The sequence below is a fragment of the Pseudorasbora parva genome, chromosome 15 (assembly GCF_024679245.1).
Source record: "Pseudorasbora parva isolate DD20220531a chromosome 15, ASM2467924v1, whole genome shotgun sequence".
Classification (NCBI taxonomy): domain Eukaryota; kingdom Metazoa; phylum Chordata; class Actinopteri; order Cypriniformes; family Gobionidae; genus Pseudorasbora; species Pseudorasbora parva.
The window spans coordinates 21,634,520-21,650,600 of record NC_090186.1 but is presented as its reverse complement, the minus strand read 5'-3'; the positions used below and the strand labels follow the sequence as shown (position 1 = coordinate 21,650,600).

The window sequence follows — 16,081 nt, the reverse complement described above, 5'->3', positions numbered from 1 at the left end:
ATATAAATATGAATGAATGAATTTAATAAAATGTTGTTTAAATGTAGGCCTAGTAGGCTACGTAATCTGACTTCTATTAAAGAGTAAACAAAGAGAATTGGAATTCTGACGAGGCATGTTCAGTAAAAACTTTTGGATTTTAAATAAAAAATAATGAATAAATGCTGTGTTTGTGGTATGCAACAGCGGATCAGTTGCGGACTGCAAACGCAGCATATGTGAAAGCACTACAGGGTGTGGGGCTCCTGCAACGCACACGCAATGCAACACGCACCGCACATGCACTGCAGACTGAGGTATGTGTGAAACGGGCGTAAGTTCTGGGAACCAGGTACGGTTGGGCCAGTAAGGCGCAACTAACAAGACCTGCTCCTTGTCCTCCCTGACTTTGCACAAAGTCTGTGCAAGAAGGCTCACTGGGGAAAACGCATACTTGCTTAGGCCCTGGGGCCAGCTGTGCATCAGTGCATCTGTGCCAAGGGTACCCCCGGTCAGGGAATAGTACCACTGGCAATGGGTCGAGTCCGGAGAGGCAAACAGGTCTACCTGTGCGGCTCCGAACTGGACTGCCTGGGGGTGGAGTCGCCACTCTCCCGAAGGTGCTGGCTGCCGAGAGAGCTCGTCAGCTGTCTGGTTGAGCGCACCTGGGACATGAATAGCCCGAAGTGACCTCAGCTGCTTCTGACTCCACAGGAGCAGGTGGCGGGCGAGTTGGAACATGCGACGGGAGCGTAGACCACCCTGACGGTTGATGTACGCAACGGCCGCCATGCTGTTCGTACGGACCAGTACATGTTTGCCACATAGCAACCCCTTGAGGTGCCGCAGTGCCAAATGTACTGCTAGCAACTCGAGGCAATTGATATGCCAATGCAATTGTGGTTCTGTCCACAGCCCCGCAACTGCATGCCTGTTGTACGTGGCCCCCCAGCCCGTGGTAGAGGCATCCGTGAATAGCACAGCATGCCTGGAAACTTGTTCTAAGGGCACCCCAGCCCGGAGAAACGTTGTGTCTGACCAAGGACTGAAAGTTTGGCGGCAGTACGGAGTCACTGGGACCCGGTACTGGCCGCTCTTCCATGCCCACCTCGGGACTCGGCCATGAAGCCAGTGTTGGAGCGGTCTCATATGAAGCAATCCCAGCGGCGTCACTGCGGCTACAGATTCCATATGCCCCAGGAGCCTCTGAAAAAGTTTCAGTGAGACCGCTGTCCTGCCTTTGAACATATTCAAGCAGTTCAACACCGACCTGACTCACTACTCCGTGAGGCGCGCAGTCTGGCTGACCGAATCCAGCTCCATAGTGAGGTAAGAGATGACCCAAGGAGCCATCTGACACGTCGGGTTAGCCCTAACCGTCACCCTCAGGTCCCCACCCAAGTCATCAGCCAGAGTAGCAGCCCTCTGCTTAGGCGCAGAAGGACCGCTAGACCGGGGGATGAACGAGGATGCTCCACCTGCTTTGAGGTATTGGTGTCTGGACCTCAACACTGCGATGGTCATGTTCCCGCAGTGGGAACATGACTCATTCACGAATTCAGCCTTAGCGGGCTGAACGCCCAAACACGTGAGACAACGAACGTGACCGTCAAGCGGGGAAGAGAAGCGACCGCACCCAGAATCACACGGTTTGAATGACATCTTGAAAAAGACGCAGGGTCAAACCGTGTTGCTCTTTTAGGATGGAAAACTGCTCTTTTAGATGTGCTGAAGCACTCAGGGAGATGACCGCGGTCAGCACACAGTCCACAGTGCAAGCCTGTGTGTGACACTCAAGTTTGGGAAAACGCCCAGCGAACCAACAAAAAGCTCTTTTGTGAATGCAAACAATTGCAACTGTCGATCACTTGCTGAAGCACCGTTTCACCCGCACTGGCAGTTCTCCTTCTCTCACGAGACTCAATTTACACATTCTTCGTGGAAACAGCAATAGTACTATTCGGCTCCGAAGTAGAAAGCATTGATCTGCCATTTCACTTCCTATTTATACCCGCGCTGCGGGGCGGAGCGTGGAATGTGCGGATCACATGCCAATCTCCGATTGGCTCGTTTTTATACACTTGAAGTGGATAGGTCTCTGAGGTCAGACCCCAATTCGTCGGTCTAGACGACTGAAAGGGAACGTCCTTTTTAGTCAAAGCAAAGCTTTTATAGACACAGGCCCAGAAAATGATCTTGTGCTTCATCCTTACATCATCGCGCGACAGAACACACCTCTTCAGAACGTCTAATTAGCCCCGCCCACCGAGTCATGGAGCTGTTCGGATCACTAGCCAGCAGCAATAACATTGTGGAAGAAGATAGCAAGATATTGTGGAAGAACACAGTCGCAGCATAAGCTTCCTTTGTAACATTATATTAGGAATGTGTGATACTTTATTTATTTTCAATGAAGTTCCAGCTCACACGGGGAAGACCGTACGTGTGTTCACAACCGCTTCATTTCACTGCGGAATCATTTGTAAACAAGCTTCCAGTGCTGGATTTGCAGACACAATGTTCCTTCTATATTGGATCCGACAGGAATTGTGCAACAAACTTCTGTGAGTAAAACACCATTTTTATATGTAGTAATAGTATTCCGGCTGTGTTTGGGGTGTGTACCAAAACGTACACCTGTCGGCAGAAATTCTTTCTTGATCTGGTTGAGCACGTGTATGTGTGTGTGTGTGCGTTGTTCACACTTCACACGATCGTGCAGGCCATGTAACACAGAAATAATATTCCAATCAATCGCGGGTGGATGAGAAATAAATCATTGTTTGCTTGATAAAGATGTTTATGAGCCCTGTGGTCGAGAGAATCTTTCCAGTTGCTGCTTTCAAAATAATCTCTCCCTCATGTGAACTGACACTGGGGCATAGCTATGACAGGGGAGCTGAAGCTCATTAAATATGCCAATTTTGTCCAATCGTAGCCGTGGGCATTTACTTCCAAGCCTCCAGTGCAAAACCCAGCGTTCAGAAGACAGCTTCAAAACCAGTGTACAAAACAGCCTATTACTTATTAGTTATGAATTTTGTTGAATGAAAAAAAAAGCCAGTTCATGACACCTTTAATAACTAGTAGCTTATTAGCATGCATATTAGGATATTGTCTGTTTAATATTACTTATACTTATAAAGCAAATAATGCCTAATCCTGTATGGCCATACTGTACACCCCTTAATCATACCAAGGAATGTAGGCAGGTTAGGGTTAATATAATATATAAAGAATATGAGACAAACATTATGAACATGTATATTACATATACATTTTCCCAGGGTTATTTACTTGGATAAGGTTTTACTCTTGGTTTGTTGAGTTCATTCAGATAATGCGCTGTGACAGTTACGTATATTTATTCATTTATATATGCCATATTTATTTTTATGCGGATTTTTTTTAAAATCTTAATTAACTTTAAGTAATTTATCATTGATGTTGTAGTCTTATTTTTATAGTCAATTTTTTATTTTCATTTATGTGAATTCTTTACAAAGACTGATATTATTGTGTTAGTTTGTTGTAGCTCTTATGGTGTTATGGAGTTGAATAAGGTGTACTGTGGAGTTAAACAAGGATAATAAATGGAAAAAAACACAAACATCAGTGTAAGAACCATTTTCTTTATTTCAAGCGGGCTGCTATCAGCATGATGGAGTTTGTTTGTGTTTCGTTTGTTTATTTTTTAACATTTTAACAAAATATTTTTATTTAAAATGTCATGTAATCTATACTATCATATATTATTCTAATCTATACTAAGAATCTTTGACATTTGTCAGTGACATGTCAGTGACAGTAATTTTTCATATATAATTTAAACATAATAATGTATAAAATAAAGTTATATGTCAATATATGGAATTGTTATAATTTCTGATACATTTCATAGCTGTGCATATATGTGCATTATGGTTTTACTCTCTGTGATCATATTAGGATATTTTATACATGCGAGATATATGTCAAATATGTATTATACATGCATAAACATATAATATATGGGATACATGTATGTCAATATATGTAATTCCAATTTCTTATCGGTTTTATATATGTTTTTACTTTATATGAGCACATATTGCATATATTGATATTTCATATATGCACATATATTATATTTCCATATGGGTAGCAATAGCAAACAGAATTTATTTTCTGAATGTAGAGAACTGAAGATTGAATTTCCAATATGTATTGTAAGGTGCAGAAAACAATGCCATCGCCTCCAGAGAAAATCTAAAATTATCTGCACAAGAACAAATATCATATTTGGTAGAGATTGTTAATTTCCTGCTGTCAAATGTACACACAACAATGTGTAACACAATCCAATGCGGCTGCCCCAGAGCCAATAATCATCACTCCCTGTTCTCCACTGTCTGCTGTCACATGAACACCTAGCCACATGACCACACAAAGTGCATCTTGCTCAGGGCAGAAACAACAAGATAACAAACAATAAGCCAAGAAAATATGAATATCATCATAAAATGTTTTCCCTGTGTGTACCAGGAGGGAGAGATTACATTTTTTTTTTTTTTTTTGTCTTGAATTCTGGTGCTGTTTTTTTATGTAATCTTAATTTGTGTGGTTGTTATGGGTGTTAAACAATCTAAAAATAATTCAGTGGCTTAGTAAATATCACAGTAAACATTAACTTTATTAACTTAATAAAATATCTAAATATGTATTTGACGTTTGGAGATGAACATACCAAAATAATTGACTAAAAATTGTCTCGGTTACGTATGTAACTCTAGTTCCCTGAGGGAACGAGACGCTGCGTCGAAACGCTGTGAGAACGCCTCTGCATTAATCCGTCGTGAAGCGCGTGTAGAACCATTCCATCGGAAGATCGATCGATCGTCGGCGTGATGACGTCATCGACCGGAAGCTATAAAGCGTCCATGAAAACAAACAGGAACTAGCTTCTGATAAAGCCTGAAGTAAGTGATCACGGGCACGCCGGGAGTCAGCGGCGACGACCAGCCTGCCGCATTACAGATGTCTTGGAGGGAAGACCCTGACAAAAATGCTTTAGAAGCAGCCATACCCCTGGTAGAGTGCGCCCGGACAGCCAGTGGAGACAGCTGCCCGACCACCTCATAAGCAAGTGAGATGGCCTCGACCACCCACTTGCTCATTCTCTGCTTAGATACTGGAGCCCCCTTTTTCTGGGTTCCGAAACAGACGAACAGTTGATTGGTCTTTCTCCACAGGGCAGCTCTGTGGACATATGCCTGATAGGGCACAGCAGATTTAATCTTTCCTGGTCTGGCGTCAAAAAAGGAGGAGGACAGACGGCTTGTAGAGTGATAGGGCCCCGTGGGCTCGTAGGAACCTTGGGGATGTAACCTGGTCTGGGATGCAGAAAAGCCTTTACCATACCAGGCTCAAACTCTAGGCATGAGGGCCCTACTGACAGGGACTGAATATCTCCTATTCTCTTTAGAGAGGAAATGGCCAAAAGGAAGATGGTCTTTAGGGTGAGGAACTTCTCTGAAACCTCCTCTAAGGGTTCAAACGGAGGCTCAGATAAGCCCCGCAAAACAATGGCCAAGTCCCATGTCGGGACCCTCGAGTGCATAACCGGCTTCAACCTTAAGGTACCACGGAGGAAACGTGTAATTAGAGAGTGTCTTCCCAAAGACACTCCACCCAAAGGGACGTGGAAGGCAGCCAGGGCCGCCACGTACACCTTTATTGTGGAGGGGGTCAACCCTGCCGAGAACCTTGCCTGCAGAAACTCCAGCACTGTACCAACCGGGCAGTTAACTGGGTCCCACTGGCGTTCTCTGCACCATGCTGAGAAAAGTTTCCATTTCAAAGCGTACAGCTTCCTCGTGGACGGAGATCTGGAGTGAAGGATGGTCTCTATGACCTCGGCCGAGAGACCCTCCTCTATCAGTTTCCACAACTCTGGGCGTGGGTGCAGGAATCTCCCGCCTGCCTGAGAGAGCAGATCCCTCCTGTTCGGAATCTCCATAGGAGAGCCTTCCAGCAGAGATATCAGGTCCGAAAACCATATTCTGGTCGGCCAGAACGGAGCCACTAGAAGTACCTGGACCCCGTTCCGGCGTACCCTCTCCAGAACTCCTGGAAGCAGGACAATCGGGGGAAAGGCGTACAGGGGCAGCCTCGGCCACTCCTGTACCATGGCATCCAACCCCAGCGGGGCTGGATGTGACAGAGAGAACCACTGGGGACAGTGAGAATTCTCTGCCGAAGCAAACAGGTCTATCTCTGCTTTTCCATACTTTTGCCATAGGAGCTCCACCACCTCGGGGTGGAGTCTCCATTCCCCGGGCCTCGGCCCCTGCCTCGACAGGATGTCCGCTTCCTGATTTAGGACCCCTGGGATATAGACTGCTCTGATGGATAGCAGTTTCCCCTGGGCCCACAGGAAGATCTGACGTGCCAATTTTTACAAAGGACGGGACCTCAGACCCCCCTGATGATTTATGTAGGCGACCACCGATGTGTTGTCTGTCCTGACTAATACATGATGGCCCCTGAGGTCGGGCAGAAACTGTTTCAATGCAAGAAACACAGCGAGCATCTCTAGCCGATTTATGTGCCAGTGCCGCTGGTGTTTCTGCCATAGACCCTGGGATGGACGGCCACTCATGGTCGCACCTCAGCCCGTGAGAGAGGCGTCTGTCGTTAGCGTTACGCGACGAACATGAGCCCCCAACACGGGACCCTGACATGAAAATACGCATCTTTGAGGTCTATGGTGGAAAACCAATCCTCCGATTTGTTCTGCGATACAATCTGTCTGAGTGTGAGCATCTTGAACTTGAGCTTGGCCAATGAGCGATTTAATAGACGTAGATCTAATATCGGGCGTAAGCCCCCATCCTTCTTTGGCACGATAAAGTAACGGCTGTAAAACCCAGACTCCCTGCCGGGAGGAGGAACCCTCTCTATAGCCCCCTTTCGCAGGAGTGTCTCTACTTCCTGTGCCATTACCCGAGCCTGCTCCGGGCCCACCTCTGTGGGTAGGACACCGCTGAAGGGAGGTGGCCGCCTTTTGAATTGAATGGCGTACCCCCTTTCGATTATCTGCAGGACCCAACGAGATATATTCGACAGACGTTTCCACTCGTCTAGAAAATCTACTAAGGAAGCCAGCCTCTCGAAGGCTGGCCTCTGGTGTACTTTGAACAGCAAGCACAGCGCCCTGAAGCGGCGGACCGGCAGGGAACAACTGACTTGACTGCTCGGGAGCCCCCCGAGGGGGGCGCGGACCACCGGAGACTGCGCCCCGGCGTTGCGGCGGGGTTGGCAGCGCGGCCCCCAGAGGGCGCCGCAGGGAAACGGGTACCCTTAGCAGGGGTAAACACCGTTTCCCTATGGGGGGAACCACCCTCAGCGTCCTGACGCTTCTGGCGTCAGGAACGCTTAGACGAGGCCTTCTTGGCGATCAGGACTGTCTTCAGATCAGCCCTGCCCCTCGAAGGCCTCGCCTGAGAGCGCCGCCCCTCGCCCCTGCGCTCAGGGGGAGTTTGGGTGGCGACGCTCTGTTTTTTCTGTGCCCTGTTAGCGGAGCTCGTACTCAGCTTGGGCTGCTTGTCAGCAGCAGCCCCAGGGACCTGGACCCGGAGAGGGAGAAACCACAGCTTGTTTCTTTGACTCCTGGAACCTCTCTGTGACAGTGTGTACTGCGTCACCGAAGAGGCCGCCAGGAGACAGCGGCGCGTCCAGCAGGAAGCTTTTCTCCCTCTCCTTTATCTCGGTGGGGTTGAGCCATAAATGCCTCTCCGTGGCTGCCATAGAGCGGCCCACACATCTGGCCGTCTCCTTGGTGGCCCAGAGAGCGAGATCTGCTGAGGTTCTTAACTCATTAATTATTTCTCCCCCCACCTCATCACGTCCATCTAAGTCCCTGAGCAGGTCAGCCTGATACGCCTGCATTATTGCCATTGTATGCAGGCATGCGGCAGCCTGACCGACGTTGTTTTTAATGGTCTGGTGGGCAAAGTCGGGGCCTTCAGGGACGATGCCGAGGAAGGCGAGAGATGGCTCGCAAGCGCCTCTTCTACCTTTAGCATCGCCCCATAACCATATTGTTTCAGCCCGGCGATGTTACTGTAGACCGAAGTCTGCGGGCTGAATACTCGATATGATGCTGGTCTCTTCCATGATCTTGCCACCTCGGTGTGCAAATCATGGAAGAACAGCAGGCCCTGGCGCTGAGGTTCTGAAGCGCGAGAAGGCAGGAATCTCTCATCTAGTTTACTAGTACGCTTTCTTCCTGCCTCTGATCTTTCAGTGGGCCAGTCGATGTTTAATCTGGCCACTGCTCGCATCAAAACCTCAACGAGCTCCTCACTCGCAGGAGACTGAAGTGGCGAATCTTCAGTCACGATGCTCTCAACGTCCACCTCATCAGAGCTGGATAGTTGGAGCACCGGCGACTCTCTCGGGGGGGAAGAAACCGCAATGCATGCTTCCAAGCCCCGAGAAGAGCCGCTGGACGGTGCAGGTGAGGGCAGAGATAAGGCAGCGCCCGTCTCTAACCCCTCTGCAACGTCCAATTGTGAACCCCACGACTGCAGCCTCCGCTCTGCCTCGGCAGCAGCGGGACCAGAGCCGCGGGGAACACGAGCCGAGGCACCCTCCTCGAAGAGTGCCCGGCGGGAGCGCAGCGTTCTCAGCGGTAGCCTTTCACAGTGCTCACATGCAGCCCCCTCGAGGGCTGCCTGGGCATGCTGCGCTCCCAAGCAGGCAACACAAAGAGCGTGTGTATCCCCACCCGTGATGTAGCGTGGGCAGGGATGAACACACCTCTTGAACTGACTGCTATCACTCGCCATTTTCAATCTATTTATTTTCTCTTTTTTTGTTAATATAGAATATATTTAACAAAAGGGTGGAAAAATCTTCTAAATAGACAGACAAAAACACCAAATAGACAGACAGGTTCACACAGATCGCTTGCTGAAGGCACAGAAGCTAGTTCCCGTTTGTTTTCACGGACGCTTTATAGCTTCCGGTCGATGACGTCATCACACCGACGATCGATTGATCTTCCGATGGAATGGGTCTACACGCGTGTCACGACGCATTAACGCAGAGGCATTCTCACAGCGTTTCGACGCAGCTCGAGTTCCCCGAAAGGGAACAAACAGTTAATTTTGTCAAAAATGCCGTTATATTTAAGTTTTTTTTTCCCACTAAAATAATTTAGCATTTGAATAACCAATTATTTATTTGAAATATACTTAAGATATTTGTGAATTTTTTATCAAAATATTTGAGAATGGAGAATTAAATCGATCTGTTCAAGAAACACAAATATTACTAGATTATTCATATTTATTACGCACTGAATAAATTGAATAAATGTACTAAATGTAAAAAAAATTGCACTCTACACCCCCCCCCCCATCTTTACACCCCCGATGTGATGACAACTCGACGGTTGAGTGAGCGTGGGCTGTTTGAATTCTCTTCCATCTCCAGGACAGTTCCTCCGTCTCAGCATCGCAGAATTGGTAAATTTCCTATGTGAAATTTAGGTCTGTGCGATTTATTTGATCTATAAAATAATTACTGTACTTAAAATCCATTTATTTTTTTAGTATCCAGTATTGTATACATGTCAAAACAGTAGGTCCAATATGCTCTATTGCTGTAATGTTACTCATGGACAATGTTATGTATAAGTGTGGTTATGTGGAGTATTTTACAAAGGTTTAGAGGAAATTAAAGTTAATATTAAAGTTAAACAATAAAATTTAATATTACTTATAAATAAAAACAGTTATTTTTATTAATACATTTTGTTTTTAAATGTTTTTTCTACTCAATTTTATTTATAAATGTAACAAATGCAGTTACTCAGATCTACTTAATTTTTTTTTACTTCCATTTACTCAGTTCAAATGGTGTATGTAATTGTTTTCACTACTTTAAAATGTACTAAATTGTTTTAGTGTAAAAATGTTTCACTAAGAAAATTGTTAGGAAGTTCATTGAAAGTTCTCATGGTTGCTTAATGACCCATGTCAATATTACCCACCCCTAACATTGTGTCCAAACCCAACGCAAGTGCCGCAAAACGACTTGACAAAAGAAAATATAAACCATTATAATCAGAGATGTTGTCTACACTGGATGCAGCATAACACAACAAATCCACAACAGCAAACTGATGCCTCGTTCTATTTATGACAAAGCACTCACAATACTTCTCATAGGAAGGACAAATGGATTTGCAATGGTTGCTTTGTCGCGTCTAGTGTAGACAGCTTCTAGCTGTTGCGGCGCAACACGTCAACAGTCGCATTCAGTGTAGACACAGTGTAAGTGTCAGGGTTATGTCACTTTGGTCTAGTAGTTCTTGGTTTTATGACAGATCCCTTCTGTATTATCTTGTCTCTGTGTAAGAGTGGGTTCGAGCCTTGCATCTCGATAAGAGATGTTTTGTTTGCGGAGCGTGGTCTTTGGATCCAGTCTAGTTTGGTTTTGGTTTTGTGTCAGGATTCAGACATTCATGATCTGTGTGTTTGTCTAATGGTGTCACTGCACGGAATAAGCAGTCTCTCGTTCTTTTGCATCCTGTCTTGTAGTGTGAGTGTGCAGTTTCAAGTCAAGTCTGTCCTGGTTTCCACTTCATGGTAGTATTTGTTTAAAAATGTAAATAAAAGTCCATTGCACTGCACCCGAGTCCTCGCTTCATCCCAACCCTGGCACTGAGGACACTAGAAGTCACTAGAAGAGGACACTAGAAGAGGACATAGAAGTCTCTATTCTTGTCTATAGATATGAATTCTCCTTTAATGTCAGTACACACTTTTTTTTTTCTTTACCTATACCAGGGGTTTTCAAATCATTCCTGGAGCCTCCCCAGCACTGCACATTTTGGATGTCTCCCTTATTAGTGTCTTATTTAACACAGCTGTATTAACTCATCAGCTGATTAGTTTAGTACTCCATGAGCTGAGCTGGGTGTGTCCAATAAGGGAGATATCCAAAATGTGCAGTGCTGGGGAGGCTCCAGGAATGGTTTTGAAAACCCCTGACCTATACGATATAATTTTGTCAACACCTTTTTTCGCACATCTCTCTTCAACAATCTATATGGTTCCTGAAAAAAAAAACACCCCGCAATATGACTTAAGTCAGATGCTTTTTTTTTATTATTATAAGCTATTAGCTTTTTATTATTTGTATTATGCATTAGCTATGTTAAGCAACAACTACAACAACAAAAACATTTAAAACCAAAATTAACTGAAAAGTCACTTTCACGAAATTCTAATTAATCCAGAATAAGATGCAACATTGACCAGACTGAATACAAAAGTCATGCATAAGACTGTAAACCTCTGTTATGTTATGATTGGTAGGTGGTTCTTGAAATTATATTGTTCATTCAATATAAACAACTTCATTAAGAAAATCAGCAGACCTGTGCAGAAAGTTATTAGAACCAGAAAGAACAATGCCGAACGTCTACATGTTTATAATGCAAACACAACAGTGTCGGTGTCACAATCTGTGCGTTTTGTTTCGTTTTCATGGACTTTTAGTTTGCATTCATCAGTTTCCTGGTTTTCCTTTGTTCGTTGTTTTCCTGCCAATCACCAGTTGTCATGAAAACTCATTTAATTATTACACCAGTTTGTTATGTTGTCCTTATCCTGTGTTTTCTTCTTTGTCCGGTATTGTTCATGTATCACACTTCACACTCCTGCATTGTGTTTGCTCACTTGTTTTATCCTATTTGCTGTTTTTTTTTAATAAACTGAACTGCAATTTAGAACTACCTTCGTCATCTTTGGACTAAATATATTACAGAATATCAGACCCAGGCAGAAAAGAAATGGAACTAACTTCCATTAGCTTTGCCCCATTGGGGAGCTTTATAACATGCTTTGCCTCTGTTTTCATCCTCAGTGCTAGTCCTGCCCTGCATAAAGCCTCAGTCATCACCGTATATGCTCAGCCTCTCTCTCATCAACACCCAGCAAGTTCTTCAGCCCTCTCATCGCTGATTCCTTTCAGTCACACACACTTCTGTGTGGATAAGCTTTGGGTTTGCAGTGGCCAGCTTCTACAAAGAAAGTGCAACCCCTGGATTTGCCTCCAGCAACTGATTCCGTCACTCCACCTTGGCTCATCGATCTGCCGGCTTTCAACCTCTGCTACACCAGAGACCTTTGGCCTTATGGGTACACCGAGCTCCCTTGTTCCTTGTACCTTGGCCACTCTGCCACACTACCACTCTTTGTTGAATCCATGCCATCAACAATTAACGCAGTTCTGAAGGCAAAGGGGTGTCTAATCCGGTACAAGCAAGTGTATGATACTATTAAGATCCTAGCAGAAATCAACATGTTTACTAAACAAATAAGATTCAATACTATACACACATGACATTCTGGCAAAAAGTATAGACCCTTTATCATCACTGACATAAAATGGAGCGTGCATATGAGGGACGATTTCTATCTCAGAGGACACTTTGCTACACTCGCCCTAGCTTTAACTGAAATAAAGTGCCTGCCCTTTTTAGTACTCCTTGGGTAATTCTAACTCTGCAAGTCTTTCATCACTGTTGGCACAGACTGTGTCTCAGAATGTGGCAGGAACAGGCACACGGGCATCAGCAGCTACGCAACTGATATTAATAGCTGGACTGGGGATAAAGAGAGAGCAAGCAGAGGAGAAACCAGTGGCAGATTAAACAGCAGAGACAAGGTGACCTTTCATTATGATGGTTATTATAGACCACCCGTGTGTGTCGGGTACTGAGAGTGTCTGTTTGTGTGTGTCTGTGCATACATGTGCTGGCAACTCCTAGTGGAATCTACTTTTGGAGGTGGTAAACTCTGTGAAAGCAGCCGTGAATGTCCCTATAAAAGAGGAAGGATGTTTACTGAACAGCTATTTGCTATTTGGCCCTAATGACTACAGTGGGTTCTACAGTCTCTGTTTTATAATTACATCCAATGATGGTGCCAATGGCAAAAGTCAGTGAATGAAAGTGAATGAAAACAGCCACTGTTTTCACAAAACAATGTTTTTTTGTTTGTTTTTAACATTAAAGCATTTAACCTATTCTATTACACCCAATAAACAAAATAATGCACTTTTAAAATAGCATTATATGACCCCTTTAATATGTTTATATATTACAAACCAACTACAGTACATGTGGTTTTCTGTATTCTCCATTGACAGCTCTGCAACTACCACTTTGACACTTTAAAAAGTCAACAAAGAGACTGTAAAACTAATCCATATATGAATTGAGCGGTTTAGTCCAAGTTTTCTGAAGAGACTCGGTCGCTTTATATCATGATCAGATATAATGTATGCTTTTATTCACAAATAAACATTCATCAACGCACAGATCAGTTGTAGTAAATGGAAGCTCAAGCATGTTCGCTTTTACGTGCGAGAAACCAATGAGGTTCATTTTTGTTACACTGCACGTTTGAGCTTCTGCAAGACCCAATGAGGTTTATTATCACATGTTAAGTAGGTTCAGTTGAGCGCTGATCAATAATATTTAATATATATATATATATATATATATATATATATATATATATATATATATATATATATATATATATATATATATATATATATATATATATATATCAACTTTGAATAAAAGCCTAAATTAAATATTTTCATCATATAACATGTGATTAATCAATGACCACATTTTAATTTTTTGGGTGAATTAACCCTTTAAAAACAAATATAAAAGTTACTAGAAAAGAGAGGTTAGTTCTGCTAAAGCATTTGTGTGCATATGCCATGTTTGATATTTTCTTATCTAATGCAATGAAATTTAAAAAAAATGTAAGCATGGCTTTTTAGACAAAAAACTTTGTAGCGCCTCTGCATCAAGTTAAAGGCAATAACATCCCTAAAGGTTTATTTTATTTTATCATGTATACAGTGTGCGTGTGTTCGTTCATGCATTCACTCACAATTATGCACATCTTATTGGACCCACCTCTTTCAGGCAGCCCATGAAATTATTGCTGACAGGAGATCCAGGCAGGTCGGCAGTGCTTGGGCTTCCCCCCACATAGAAGAAATCATCTGAGCCCAGCATAGTGTAATCCTCCTGAGTATATCCTGTGGTGGTCAGTATACCATCCACTGATATAGTAACCTGTTAAACGATGACAATATAGAAAGACAACAAATTAGAAACTCATTTGATGATGTTCTTTTAACCTGAGCGATGTTATGGTCTATCTTGTTCGGGTTTGCCCTCATTATGGGCTGCTTACTGCTAACACTCTGGTCCATTGGTCTGGTTAAGCTTTATTGGTGATTGTTTAGTAAAGGTTCACGGGACAGGTAAAGAAAATATTGCTGATGAATATTTTCTTCATCTTTGATGGGTTAAGAAAATGAATTCTTATCTGGTTAGGAATATTACTAATTAGGGTTAGTAAATGTTAAAACCAAGGACAAATTATTTGTACTTGTTTTACTTTTGGGGAGGTAAACTACTTTATATCACATGTTCAATCATACACATAAACAGACATTCAGACATACCAAAACTGAAAAATGCATGCATTAAAGGAAGGCATTAACCACTGGGAAAATCAAATGTTTTATCCTTTATCAAGAGATCATACTGAATAAACATGAGAAAGAGAAATGATACAGGGATTCAGTGGAAAGGGGAGGAGCAAAGCCACAACAGACAATCAGTAAAAAAAAGAAGCAGGAAGGCCATGCAATAAGACACACGGCACATAAAACAACATGCAGAATACACACGCAGGGGGATTGGGTGGAAGCGGAGTGATAAATTGAATGTAGTGTTAGTTGTGGTGATTTATGAGGCTGAATGAGATGGTGGAGATGAGGACATGCCATGAGTGGTGTGGAGGTTTCAACTGCCAGAGTTCCCAAAGTTATTAGGTTTCTCTTGTGTGTTTGTTTAGTTTTGGGAGGCTCTGCAATGTGAAAATTTCCCTTGTGGACATTCTTGGAAATCCTCTGTCAGTTATTGCCGACAGTCCTCGCAAAAAATGTGGAGGCTTGGTGTGAGGAGAAAAAAACACTTTACTAGTTCCTGTGAGAGTCCCAGTGAGGATGTGAATCTCTACGTAACGTTAACGTGAGGACGTAAAAGCCAGCCTGATAAATAAAGAAAAAAAAAACTGTAAAAGAAGGGAGGGAAGTTTGAGAGGGGGTAGAGAGGGGGAATGTGAAAAGTCCTGGTAATACAAACCCATTTCCTCATTTTTTGAAAAGAGTGTCTAGAATGAAACTCAAAGTAAAAGAAAGAAAGGGAGAGGGACACACGGCAAACCAAAAAAAGGACAATAAGAATGATATCTACCAGACAATGTAGTTTGTTTACCATAGCGTGTCCAATGCCTGAGTGCTTTCAGGAAGAAGGGGGAAGAAAGGAAATCAAAACAATAGTGAACAAAACGGTTGTTAATAAATGGACGAAATTAAAAGAGAAAGAACTTAATGATGAAGATTCAGGGGGTTAGTACATTAGTTTTGTTAGAAACAGGTTAGTAATAACAAATGATCCCATGAATGAATATTGTTAGTCTCAAAAACTGTCTCTTCACAAGATGTGAGAAACTGGAAAGGGAAAGAGAGAAAAGAGGAGGAGTATAATGAGAGCATAGGTGTTATTTACAGTGGGGACATGGTTGACTATATGACTAGTTGTCAAAAAAAACTGACTAGACCAGGGATAGACAACATCGGTCCTAGAGTGCTGCTGTCCTGAAGAGCTTAGCTCAAATTCACCTGACTATAGCATTAACCTAGGCTCAGAAAATAGGAGTTTCAGGCCAATTGTCGGAATAAACAAGAATCATGGAGTACACCAGGTTTATTCTTGCCTATTGTGAAATCATAATAAAAACAACTTTATATGTAGTTTCACATGCACTGACAAGCATAAAAATTTACAATGCAGATTTCTACAGCTTTCTGCTGATTCTGTAAATTGTATAAAACATAAACATCATACGCTTCAAATCATTACTCATATATGTAAATTTGAACTACAATGACAAGACAATCTAGCTGTTTTTGGAGAATAAAAAACTAATAATAATCATACCTTCGA

General features: G+C 43.3%; 1 protein-coding gene across 15 annotated transcripts in view; it reads right to left on the bottom strand.

The window, feature by feature from the left end:
• Window positions 1-16,081, bottom strand: part of nrxn3b (neurexin 3b) — a 442,510-nt gene that overhangs the window by 323,942 nt on the left and 102,487 nt on the right. For 10 of the 15 annotated variants that reach the window (XM_067417365.1, XM_067417366.1, XM_067417360.1 and 7 more), the window contains 2 exons: window positions 15,350-15,373; window positions 13,976-14,137 (listed from right to left, as the gene is read on the bottom strand). In XM_067417365.1, the coding sequence (XP_067273466.1) occupies window positions 13,976-14,137; window positions 15,350-15,373 (186 nt within the window). The remainder of the gene's footprint in view (window positions 1-13,975; window positions 14,138-15,349; window positions 15,374-16,081) is intronic. The other 5 variants (XM_067417364.1, XM_067417363.1, XM_067417359.1 and 2 more) reach the window with 1 other exon arrangement.